At 47.5% G+C, this 13,520-nt stretch overlaps 1 protein-coding gene across 8 annotated transcripts in view; it reads left to right on the top strand.

The window, feature by feature from the left end:
• WAC (WW domain containing adaptor with coiled-coil) overlaps window positions 1-13,520 on the top strand; it is a 669,371-nt gene that overhangs the window by 590,757 nt on the left and 65,094 nt on the right. For all 8 annotated transcript variants that reach the window (XM_086941596.1, XM_086941594.1, XM_086941592.1 and 5 more), the window contains one exon: window positions 1,952-2,079. In XM_086941596.1, the coding sequence (XP_086797722.1) occupies window positions 1,952-2,079 (128 nt within the window). The remainder of the gene's footprint in view (window positions 1-1,951; window positions 2,080-13,520) is intronic.

Here is a 13,520-nt window from a genome sequence, read left to right as displayed (position 1 = left end):
GGGTTGCTGGCTGCTAGACAGACTGGGATTTTGCAGATGCCAGTTCGAGGGGGAGACATGCCAGTAGGGCTTGGGCCAAGTCAGTGGGCGTCTTCATCTTAGCTGCTGCACGGCTGTTCTGTCCTTCTTTTTCTTCTTGTAGTTAGTTCTTGTCTGAGGAAGCAAGGCTCATGGGTGCCCCTAAATACTAGATTTAGGGGTGTTACAGGTAGATAAAAAGGTTGGAAGCAATGGGTCCCTTCCCTGGGGTGGGTACACCCCCTATTATGCCACCCTCCTGATTGGCTCAGTCCCCCCATCTTCAAGATGGCGTGGACTGAGAGTTGTGCTTCACTTCACCTCCCCCACCTGAGGGGAGTGGAGTTGGCAGAGGTGGACACACCTCTCTTCCTCACTTGTTTTTCCAGCCGGTTCTCCCGCCCAAAGTGGGGGTCAGAACCAGTGGGGACCAGTTACTGAAAGCAACAAGTGGCCTGAGGCCTGAGGAAGCTCACATAGGCGGCAAGCCTTTGAAGCTTCCCCTTCGTGAACCCTGCCTATCCTGGGGTGAGGAGGCTTGGCACCTCATTCCGGGATGTGCTTTGTTTTAGACCCCAGAGAGCAGCAGGCTCTCAACCTAAGGGTCCAGAAACATGCCTGGTGGTGGCAGCTGAAAGCCACTCACCTTGACCTTAGTGGTAGGTTAGTTTTCAGGGGCCATGTCTAATCTGCCCTCTGTGCATTTTACATTAAATTCCTCACTGGCATCAGTGTGGGTTTAGTGTGCTGATGAGTTTGATTACAAACTTCAGTTTTCAGTGTGGCCATTATGGTGCTGTGGAGTTTGTAATGACAAACTCCCAGCATCATATACTCTTAATGGCAGCACTGCACTTGCAATGTCTAAGAATGGACTTAGCCACTGTAGGGGTATAGGTCTCCTGCACCTGTACCCTCACCACTGGTATAGTGCACCCAGCTACAGGGGTGACTGACCGATGCAAGGGCAGCGGGTTGTAGGCATGGAACACAGAGGTGTTCCGCGTCGACTCTTCTTTTTGTTCTGCACCAAAACACGCAACCTGCAAAGGCTGTGTGTGAGTGTAATGGTTCAGGACCTGTAAGGGTGACCCAATAAGTGCTGCAGCCCTTAGAGGCCTTCTCTGGTCGCAGTGCCCTGGGTAGCTATGGTACCATTTGCCAAGGGCTGACCTGTGGCTAGAGATGCTCAACCATGACACATCTGTGTATTAGCATGATTGTTACTTTGCAGAATGTGCAGTAATTTTTTTTAATTGAAGTTATTAGGGTTACATCAGGTCTGGTGAAATGTACTTTCTTATTGCACTTTTCATGATTGATGAGTAGATTGCAAGGTCAACTTCTCTCTAGAGACATTAACTGGAAAAACCAACTCATGGCAGAAGAGGTTGCAGATTGTCAGTATATCAAGCAACCATGTTAATGCATAGCACAGACTCCTGTACTCCCAACTAGAAAGAAAGAAACCTCTGTTGCATAATTATTATAATTGAAACAGAAGTAAGGAATAAGAGTCCCACTAGTGGGATACAATCAGGAACACCGACAGCAATAACGGACTGCATCATAACTTAAATCCGTCTCAAGATCCATTTCAAAAGAAGTAGTTCACAAAATACCACACTGGTAAGAGTTAAAATCCTGAAGTCCAGCTGTGATTTCTTTTGCTTACACTCAAATTTAAAGTAATGATACATACTTCTTACACATTTGTACGCAGGCAACTGTGCCTGGGACTTAAGCAAAAAGGAACATCTTTTAGTTTTCTTAAGATGTCAAGTGTTGAGTATGATCACTTGGAAATGTACTTTCTTGTAATCTATTAATGTAGATGTGCACCTTTTTTATAATATAGCATTTATTTAAATAACTTGCCATTAGTTAAGTTAGTCCTGCTGTAACCTGCTTTTTCAATGTTTTTTTCATGTAGGCGTCAAGGTTGCGTGAGGAATCTCATAACATGGGAAGCATTCATATGTCAGAAATTTGTACGGAATTAAAAAATTTGAGATCTTTAGTTCGGGTATGCGAAATTCAGGCAACCTTACGAGAGCAAAGGTAAGCCCTATTGAAATGGCTTTAACTCCAGAAAAAGGGGTGAATTTGTGTGTGATTATGTAAGAATTTAGTATTATCTACACCACAGTTATTTTTGCAGTAAAGCACTAGTGAGAGAAAAATATGAGAGACCAAACTGACAGTTGTATATTTTGTTTATTCTTCGACAATCGCTGTTCTGAGACTGCTAAACACTAAGAACAAAAAAACCACAAAGGATAGCAATTAATTAGCTACCTGCCTACAAAGTCTTGACAATTACAACACCCAACTGTGCTACCTCCTTCTCTGGTCCAGTAAGCCTAGAACTGCCATTAAACATTAATCTTCAGACCACTGTCTGACTCAATGTTTGACTAATCCTTGCTCTGATCTTTCTGCTTCCCTTGTCCTGGCTCGTATAACAAAAAAAAGGTCAAGAAATGCTGGTTCTTTGTCAGCAGACACTTGACATTGAATGTCTTAGGGATGCGTTTTTGACATTCAGTTTCTTTGTTCAGCATTTACTCCAATTATCCAGTATTTGGGTGTCTTTCATAGATTCACATGCCTGAATCATTCCCCGTTGTCGAGACGGGAGCCTCCGGTATATAAAAAAGTAATGTCCTAAGACATACATAAAGAGAATAGGTCTAAGGGTCTCACCTTAGTGACCTATCTAGGTCCTTATGCAGGAAGGACCAAATAGAGTAGGCTCCAGGGTCCCACCTTGGTAGCCTATCTGTGTCCTTTTGTAAAAAAGGACCAAAGTAAAAGGAACAACCAATCAGCTACTACCTCCCTCTAGAACCTTCCTGTGAGGAGCCTCAGTCTCTCAGATTTTCTACCGCACGTTGTGCTAGGGAGTCTCCACCTGAGTTCTCCTCAGGAATCTTGAATTTTTGTCTAAATTCGATAGTTTTCGACTTTATTTGCTATGGCTGATCGCAAAAAGAAAGGACTTTTTCGAGCCTGTGCCTCCTGTGGCAAGATGAGGCTTCATGTGGACGACGAACATGAGACCTGTCTATACTGTCTCTATCCTCACCACCAGGCCGTGGACTGCAGGATATGCCGTAAATTCTCCCATAAAACCCAGAAGGACCGGGAAGGGAGACTTCTAATATGGCTGAACAGACTTAAAGACAGACCAGAAGGCGACTTAGTCTCTGAAGGTGAGAGCATGTCTGGCGCCTCGCAGTTTTCCTTGAAGAGGCCTAGGGTTTCCTCGCTTGGCCCCTCAGACACCCCTCCTAAGAAGGCCAAAAAGTCTTCAGAGGGCAAGCCTACCATGTCTGGCAAGGACCTTCCTGCCCCTAGGAAGCAGCCACTGATTACCACGGCGACGACTACGTCGACGACCTCCTCAGCGCTGAAAACCGTCTCTACGTCGACGACGACAGTGTCGACGACGACGGCCTCGTCGGCGTCCTCATCGTCGACAAGAATGACACCCTCATCATCGACGGGTCGGCCACTTTCATCCACCGCTCCACCGACGTCTAGGAGTGCGCCGTCAACGACACGACCGTCGACGAAGACGTCGACGCCGACACCGTCGACGAAAGCCGCAACGTCGATGAAGCCTCCATCGTCGACGAGGAGCACCCCGTCGACGACAGCGACGACAAAACAGTCGACGACGGAAAAGTTACCGAAGGCGAAGTCACCGCCGACGAAGGCGTCGACGGTATGACATACCGTCGACGAAAACAAAAATACAACCGACGACGGAAAGCTCCTTGATGAAACCATTGTCGCAGGCGTTGATGACAACTGGTGCCTGGAAGGAGTCTGAGCTCCTCTCACATGCTATGGACGCCCAAACATCCCATGTTACGATTAGAATCACCAAAAAAACGATAACGCCGGAGATGACGTCACCTAGCAAGGTGCAGCAACCAACACCATCCTGTTTTTTACAGGACCAAGAAATGGAGGAGGAAACGTTTACCCAGGCCACCAGCCCTTCAGATCTGGTAGTCAAGTGCCAGAGTACAGACGAAGAGCAGGAAGTTGAGGAACCTGTGACTCCAGCTGTCAATACTCAGGTTCACACTCAAGTGACACCAATGGTGTGCCTGCCAGCATCCTTAGTATCGGACTTGCGTTTCCTCATTCAAGACTACAAGGAGCGGTTTCCAGAAAAGGCCACTCCTGCTGCTCCTCCAACCCCGCAGGCAACTGTGTCCGTTCCTGCGCCTGTACCACGGCATAAGCCACCTCCGCTGGTCCTCCCTAGGACGCAAGACCCAGCACAGGACCCCATCTCGTCCGATGACGATGAGAGGGAACATGAAGAAGGGGAAGTTCGCGACGATGACACTGACGCGGACGCCGACCAAGACTATGTCACTCACTCTCCAGCCTCTCCGGAGCCACAATCTTCGGAGTCTCCGCCCGCAGACATTGGAGGTTTCCATAACCTCATGGAAAGGGCAGCCAAAAGGTTCCATATGTCCATGGAAACACAGGAGACTGACTGTTTCCTTTACGATTTTAAGGAACCAACGAAGAAAACAACAAGATCGATCCCGATCATTGATTACCTACTGAAACAGGGCAAACAACTCATGCAGTCTCCAGCTTCCCTACAGGTAGTAGTGCCCAGACTGGACAAAAAATATAAAGCTACATCATCGGCTCCAGCGTGCCTCACGGGTCACCCCAAGGCGGACTCTGTGGTCACTCAGGCGGCACAGAAGAATTCGCGCAACCCTGCATCCCCTTTATCGACTCCACCTGATAAAGAAGGCAGGAAGGGATGCCGTCGGAAAACGCTTTTCCACTACATCTGCGACGACGGTGAAGATCGCCAACTCCATTGCTCTTCTCGGACGTTACAACCGTCAACTCTGGGCGGACATCGCGCCCTACCTCGCTGACCTTCCAGAGGATTTGAAAGCGGAGGCACACTCGCTTCTCCTCGAAGGCCAAACTTCGGCCTCCGAATTGATTGACTGCGCCATCAACGTGGCCATGACTGGCTTCCGACAGTTGGCAGGCGCCGCCGTTCTGAGACGTCAAGGGTGGCTTAAGGCCACCTCCTTCAGACAGGAGGTCCAAACCAAAATAATTGATATGCCTTATGACGGCGATCACCTTTTCGGCGAAAAGATAGATGAAGCCCTCACTGCAATCAAGAAGGACACCGATACAGCCAGAGCTCTGGGTACTCTTCAGTCTCGTAATCAGTCCTTTCGTACCAACAGAGGAAGAGGACAATCCTCCTACAGGGGTTCCTACCAAAACAAGTCCTCCTACTCATACTCACAGGGCAAGACGCAGTTTCAACAGCGTCAAAACCAGTCGGGGCGTCAAACCTCCTTCAACAAATCGTCCTACAGAGGAAAAGGACAGAAGAGACCCGCAGGCAATCGTCAATGACTCTATCAATTGGCCAGCCCCTCCACCATCACATTCTTTACGGCTTGGAGGAAAACTCTCTTTTTACCTACAAAATTGGCGACAAATCACAACGGACCGGTGGGTTCTACAACTTCTTCAATTCGGCCACTCACTGGAATTCCTCTCGAACCCCCCACCGACACCACCTGTCAAGCGCCCTCACAGACACCTAAGGCTGCTTCTCCAAGAAATAGCTTCCATGCTTCAAAAGGGCGCAATAGAAAAAGTTCCACACGCCCAACAGGGGGAGGGGTTCTATTCCCACTTCTTCCTAATTCACAAAAAGGGCAAGAAATGGAGACCGATCCTCGACCTGAGGGCACTCAATGTGTTCTTAAAGAAGCAGTCGTTCCGTATGGTCACGCTACAAGAGATCCTGGGACTTCTGGAAAAAGGCGACTACATGACATCACTAGATCTCCAGGACGCCTATTATCACATCCCTATCCTCAAAGGACACAGAAAGTACCTCAGATTCGCAGTCGCTGGAGTCCACTACCAATTCCGTGTCCTCCCGTTCGGCCTCAAATCTGCCCCACGGATCTTTACGAAATGTCTCTCTCCCGTCGCAGCCTTTCTTCGCCAGCAGGGACATCAGGTCTTCCCTTACCTGGACGACTGACTGGTAAAGGCTCCGTCGAAAGCAGCCGCAGCTGCATCTTCCAGCGCCTGTCTGCATCTTTTCCGCCGATTAGGCCTGACCCTCAACAAGGAGAAGTCATCTCTGACCCCATCCACAGTCATCACTTTCCTCGGGGCGAGCCTGGACACGGGACGCGCAAAAGCCTTCCCATCACAGGAGAGAAAATCGAAACTTATCTCCTTAGCCAAGCTAGTGGCATCCAAAAAGGCTCTGACTGTCAGGATCTTCAAATCGCTCCTCGGCATGATGTCGTCATGCATTCTGCTCATCCCGCACTGCCGCCTAAAAATGCGCCCCCTTCAGGAAGAACTAACAAAGCAGTGGACGCAGGCTGCGGGATCCTTCGAGGACCGCATACGAGTCACCCAACCTATGGTCAACAACTTACAATGGTGGAGGTCGACCAAACACCTGTCGCAAGGACTACCGTTCCTGCTTCCGGCGCAACCACATATAGTCACCACGGACGCATCTTTGGAAGGCTGGGGTGCAGTCCTGCAAGAGTTACAGACCAACGGCAAATGGACGCCACAGGAATCCAAACTCCACATCAACATTCTGGAGCTGAGGGCAGTATTCCTGGCGCTTCAATCGTTCCTCCCACGCATCAGAAATTCCCCAGTGCTCGTCAGGACAGACAACACCACGACGATGCACTACCTGAACAAACAGGGAGGGACGCGTTCTCTCTCTCTCGAGAATCTCAGAGAGTTTGGAACTGGCTCCTCCAACATGGCATAACACTGAAAGCCGAATACGTCCCAGGCAAAGACAATGTCCTAGCGGACGCCCTGAGAAGAGAACAATCTCTATCCCACGAATGGGAGCTGGACGCGGGAGCGATGGACTACATCTTCACGAAGTGGGGAACACCACAGATAGACCTCTTTGCCACCAGGGAGAACGCCAAATGCCCAAGCTTCGCAAGCAGGCTTCCCCAACCAGGAACACTAGGGAATGCATTTTCCATAGCTTGGCGGAACGTGTTTGCTTACGCCTTTCTGCCATTCCCACGGATACCCAGAGTAATCAGGAAGATGAAATCGGAGCCCTGCACCCTGATCCTCATCGCCCCATCCTGGCCGAGACAGCACTGGTACACGGAACTTCATCGTCTGTCTATCCAACCACCTCTTCGCCTACACAGTCATCCGACCCTGCTCACAATGTCTCAAGGACCGGTTCTCCACCCGAACCTGGGCCCTCTGAAATTGTCAGCCTGGCTCCTGAATACCGCGAATTCAGCCACCTGAACATTCCGCAGGAGTGTAGAGACGTCCTGGCTAACGCTAGAGCTGACAGCACAAAAAAGACCTATTCTTTCAAATGGAAACGCTTCTGTGTCTGGTGTGCGAAGGAAGGTCTACACCCTTTCCATGTCACCCCACAGCAACTACTGCCATATCTACTTCACCTGGCGCACTCAGGTCTTGCACATGCGTCCATCAAGGTCCACCTGGCAGCAATTTCTAGGTTCACTCGAACTTCAGAGGGCCCTTCCCTGTGGGCGGACAGGCTCATCAAACAATTCCTGAAGGGCCTTTTCAGGTTCTTTCCTAGACCAAAACCTGTCCCTCCGTCATGGCAACTAAACGTGGTCCTCCACCAATTGATGAAGCATCCCTTCGAGCCTATCCACAAATCGGATATCAAATTCCTGTCGTGGGAGACAGCCCTCCTACTGGCACTAACCTCGGCCAGAAGGGTCGGTGAATTGCAAGCCCTCTCCATCCAAGACCCTTTCTTACAATTCAAAGAGGACAGAGTCATCCTGCGTACTAACCCACGATTCATACCCAAAGTCCCATCGGACTTCCATCTAAACAAGCCTGTGGTTCTCAAATCGTTCTTTCCGAACCCATCTACTTCGGCCGAGAGAACGCTGCATTCCTTAGACCTTAAGAGATGCCTCAAATTCTATCTTGACAGAACAAGACAATTCAGGAAATCATCCCAACTCTTTGTCGCATTCAGCAGACCAAGGAAGGGCATGCCCTTAACAAAACAAAGTATATCAAGGTGGATCTCTTCAGCAATAACTCTCTGCCATGACAAGGCTGGGCGACCTCTGGACTCACGAGCCAAAGCCCATTCCACCAGAGCCATGTCCACGTCTGCGGCACTGTTTGCTGGAGTGCCACTCCTGGACATCTGTAGAGCGGCGACCTGGAAGTCCCCGCATACCTTCACCAGGCACTACTGCTTGGATGCTGAGCTGACGAAAGACGCAGCAGTGGGCAGAGCAGTGCTTCGCCATTTATTCCAGTGAGGTGAGCCCTCCTACTTCCCACCATCCTTGACTGGTATGCACATTTCTTTCTTACTAGATTCTGCATGACATTGTATGCTGTTGTTTTACAGTCACAAATGTTCCTTATTTGCAGTTGTATATTTTCTGTAACAACACAGAATGTGCATATTGTATTGCTTGCTACTCTGATTCAGGCATGTGAATCTATGAAAGACACCCAAATACTGGATAAGAAATGCGTTACTTACCTGTAACTGCAGTTATCCAGTATTAGTGTCTTTCATAGATTCACATGCACCCTCCCGCCTCCCCTGGAAGGACTCACCTCTCTCTAACAGGTTTACACGTAACCAACTTGGTGCGTTCGAAAATCTGAGAGACTGAGGCTCCTCACAGGAAGGTTCTAGAGCGAGGTAGTAGCTGATTGGTTGTTCCTTTTACTTTGGTCCTTTTTTACAAAAGGACACAGATAGGCTACCAAGGTGGGACCCTGGAGCCTACTCTATTTGGTCCTTCCTGCATAAGGACCTAGATAGGTCACTAAGGTGAGACCCTTAGACCTATTCTCTTTATGTATGTCTTAGGACATTACTTTTTTATATACCGGAGGCTCCCGTCTCGACGACGGGGAATGATTCAGGCATGTGAATCTATGAAAGACACTAATACTGGATAACTGCAGTTACAGGTAAGTAACGCATTTCTTCCTCTGTCCCACAATCTTCAGCAAGGACAAGAAGGGCGCCAAGTACGCCTATTCTCATAGCACCTATTTGGCTGAGAAGGTGTTTGTTCACTGATCTTCTACAACTGTCATTGACTGCTGAAAGCTTTGTGGAGGCATTTTGCTCTGTCTAAACAGTTTGAGCAAGTTTTCCACTAAAACTGCAGTCCTAGTACCGTACCACCTGTATCTCACTAATGTGGACATTCCCTTTGAATGTACACAAATCAAACTTAGATCTTGCATTTTTTCACAGTTAAACCTTGAGGAATGCAAACTCCTTTGCTTGCATTTGCTGCAGACCTTACTGTACCTGCTGCACCTAATGAAAGGACGTCTAAATATAGTTAGATTGTTCTTTCCAGCCATCTCTTGTTGAAGGTTTTACAGGTCACCTTTTTTCGCAAAGAATTGTAAGGGACTTCATAAATGACATTGTTAGGGCATTTCCTCCATTGCATCAACAGTGAGGCCAGGGGAGTTAAACACAGTGCGAAGCCAGCTCATAGCAGCCACATCTGAGCTAATTCTTAAGTTATTGAAATACACTTTTGGAAGACATTCTTCCTCCTTGGCTTAAAATTACCACAGGAGATATGAGCAAGTCAAGGTTCTCGGTCGCCGTATTGGTCCTCATACTTCAGACACAATGGGCCTCAACCTGATCGGCGGCCATTGACCATCTTGAGGAAATGGAAAATCTTCATTCTCAGGGGTCTTACTAATATCAATAAAGAACTTGGCACAGAAGCTGAAATATGAAAAGACATCTTTATTAAATTTAATAAATGAGGCCACGTCACGCAGAAACCGTAGTAACTGAATGAGGTAGTCTGAGGAATACAGAGGACAGAGGCCTTTTATATGTTTTAGGGTTGCATGACTCAGCACAAAAGTAAGGGGCAGTCCTAGCTTTTGCAAGCATGCAAAAACCCCAACATTCCTTATTTACAGTTTGACCAATCCCATGTATACACGACCAAAGCATTGTATGATGACAAACCCACATTTCAGTTGTCCAGCCCATAATTAATTATCAAGCAAACCCAAGAAAAACATTCTTCTTTAGACAAGCTGGACAAAACCCATAATAAAAGGGCCCGCAGCCCACATCATAAATAGACCATAAAGAAGGAACAGAAACGGATAGGAGCAAGATAAAGGGGTGTGTGCGTGTACAATAAACTCAACAATGTCCTGCTCTTTGATCCTAATCTTAATCAGCTACTGGGCAAGAAACTGGTATAACAAGGTCAGCTTCAGGCAACAGGGTCAGTTCACTCTGGTCATCCAGCAGTCAGCTAAAGTCATCAGCCTATGTGAGGGCAACTACAAAATGGCTGCCATGCACAAAATGGAACCCATGGTTCAGAACGAAATCATCAAATACACAGTGAATCTATCGGTGTAACATGACGAAAACACTCATGCTTGCTGATCTCACTATTTACGGTTCGAGGTTACCAAAATCGTAACGGAACCATAACCTTTATGACCCAGGTTCAGAATTCACGGAACCTCAATCTGATCTAAGTACATCCCAATCGAGGATTGCAATCTCTCCATACTTTGTATTTCAACCATAGTCCTTCCACCCTCACACTTCATTGGCAGTCCATATCCAAATTGTAGGTCGTGTCTACTACCTTTATCCATTTACTCAGAAGAGGCGGAGTCGCCTTTAGCCAGTTTATTCAAATCTCCCTCCTGGTCAGTAAAATCAAATAAAAAAATCTTTTCTGACAAAAAGATGTGTACAGATCATACTGAGCGTCCGTTCCAAACAGAATAAGTATAGGGCTCATAGTTGTATAGGTGCCCACAATCTCTGAGACCACTTTACTTGTGCCATCCCATAAGCTAAGTACCTGGGGGCAGAGACAAACGTTTGTCATTGTCCTTTTCTTCTCCACGCTTACTGCAGCAGTGGGTGACGCCTGTAGCCAGTTTTGCCAGCTTTCTTGAAGTTAATTAATTTCTATGGAACTTAAAAATTGGATGTTCGAAGCATATGAGCTGTAGATCATATGCTGTCCATAGATCGCCATCTAGTGTTTAGTCCGGATGTTTGCACTTTGTTTTTCTACAAAGACGTCTTTCCAGTCACGAGGTAGGTGACTCCTCCTTTCGGTGATAGTGCACATGGGCATCAACTCTATTATTAGATTGTTTTCCTGCACGGGGTAATAATGGAGTTAGTAAACATAGTAGAATAAAGATGTTGATGTGTATGTATCCAGGTAAGCTATCACTGCAACAGGTATAGGTACCCGTGGAGGCTGGTGGGCGCATGTGAATCTACAGCTGTACATGCCAAGAACAGATGTTTACTGGGTCAGTAACATTATCCGTTTGAGGCATCTGAGCTGTAGATCACTTGTTGTGCATAGACTATAAAGCAGTTATCTCCCAAAGCGGTGGCTAACCTGTAACTGTTGCAGTGATTTGAAATAGTGTGTGGTCATAAACTGTCTGGCCTTCATTAGCTTGTTTTTTTCTGCCATAGGGTTCGGATGTGAATTGTTGCAATCTGGTTCGGCACCTTTTCTTCAGGTCCCCTTAGACGCGCAATCCACTACCCTCAACGGTATTGTTTATCGATCGCGTTCCCCATTCTCTGCGTATCGTTTTCACTCAAAAACCTTCAATCGGACGATTCGTGGAAGGCCTATTGGCCTACCCTCGCCGGGATCGGTAGCAGTCGATGGAACAGACTCCATTTGAGTTCTGTCCAGGGTGTCATGCGAAGTTCTTGTCCAGGAGATCCACATCAATAGTCATAAGCACTGAATATTCCCGCCCATGCGCGGGGACCCCGGAAATAATAGAAATGATATATAAAAATCATATATATATATTTTCTTGGTTTTTTTCTCCTACCAATGCAGCCCTCATATAGAAGGCTAAACAATGCAATAATATAATAAATACTTGTGCAAACACACAATGAATATATGAACCACAGTATGGCAAGTATTACTTGAACTCCTTTTAATGAGTACAACTCAAGAAAACTGCAAAAAGAGCAGGCATTGTTAGCCTACAGGTTGCATTGTAAGCCAATAGCATAGAACAGTGTTTCCCAAACGGTGAAAAAGCAAACACAAGGAGATGATGGACGGAGTGCTAAAACTTTTCAGACACTCTCCCCAGTCACAGATCTGGGTTGTATCATCATCATTCTTTAGCTCACTTCGCCGCCTCAGTTCAGACCCAGTTATATGCAAGTCAGTTCGCCCTAAGTTGGCAGGGTATACCCAGACGTGGGTCCTTTGCTCACTTTGCCACTGGATTCAAGCTAGCCTGGCTGATGAAGGGTATTACCCTGAAACTGGTCCCAGGATGCTTGTTTCCGGTTCACGGAAGACCTGGCTTGGCAATTTGGGCTGGACTGTTCCCATGAGGCACAGGGTCAAGACTGATTTACATATAGCTGGGTCTGAACTGAGGTGGCAAAGGGAGCTAAAGAAGGATGATGGGTTCAACCCAGATCTGTGACTTGGGGTGAGTTTCTGAAAAGTTTCAGCGCTCTGTCCATCAGCTCCTTGTGCTTGCCAAGCAGATCCTACGCAACAACCTACCTTTGGTCCATCAGGTTGCATCTCTCTAGGATCAATGGCATCCTGCATCTTTCTGGTACCCAATGCCAGGTTGAGAATGCGTCCCTTACAACAGGATCTGGAGGACAAGTGGGATCAAAGAACAGCTCTGTGGGAAGACAGGATACAACTGTCGCACGCAGCCTGAGCATCAATACCATTGTGGTTGAGATGAGAATCTTTTGGTAGTAGTTCCATTCCATCAGGCTCCTCCCTCCCAATCTTTGATCACGGATGCCTCCCTCCAGGGTGGCGGAGCTCACAGGGGGTCTCTCCAGACAGTCAATGGTCAACAAAAAAAACCATTTGTACCACATCAACATGCTGGAGTTGAGGGCGGTGCATCTGGCTCTGAAGGCTTTCCTCCCTTCGATTCAGACCAATTCCATTCTGGTACAGATGGATAATACGACCACCGTATACTACCTGCACAAACAGGGAGGGACTCGATCAAGGACTCTATCGCTAGAAGCTCAGGCCCTCTTGCATTGGCTCTTAGTGAGAAATCTATTGATTACAGCAGTACACCTACCGGGAGAGCAGAATACTCAGGCAGATGCTCTCAGTGGACACTTAAAGGACCAGCAGGACTGGGTTCTAAACAACAAAGTTGTCAGACATTTTCCAAGAATGGGGTCGTCCAAGCATCGATCTGTTCGCACCCGACACAAACAAATAGAGACTTTGCCTCAAGGTACTACTGACCAGGTTCGAAGGGGAATGCCCTTTTGATCAGCTGGTCGGGGGCTTTTGTGTACGCCTTTCCACTTCTTCCACTCATCCCGAAAGTGGTGACAAAACTCTCACACGAGGAAGATGCATCACACCAACCTTCCC

The sequence above is a fragment of the Lissotriton vulgaris genome, chromosome 10 (assembly GCF_964263255.1).
Source record: "Lissotriton vulgaris chromosome 10, aLisVul1.2, whole genome shotgun sequence".
Lineage (NCBI taxonomy): Eukaryota > Metazoa > Chordata > Amphibia > Caudata > Salamandridae > Lissotriton > Lissotriton vulgaris.
Note: the sequence above shows the minus strand (reverse complement) of the source record. Positions and strands in the feature narration are given on the sequence as shown.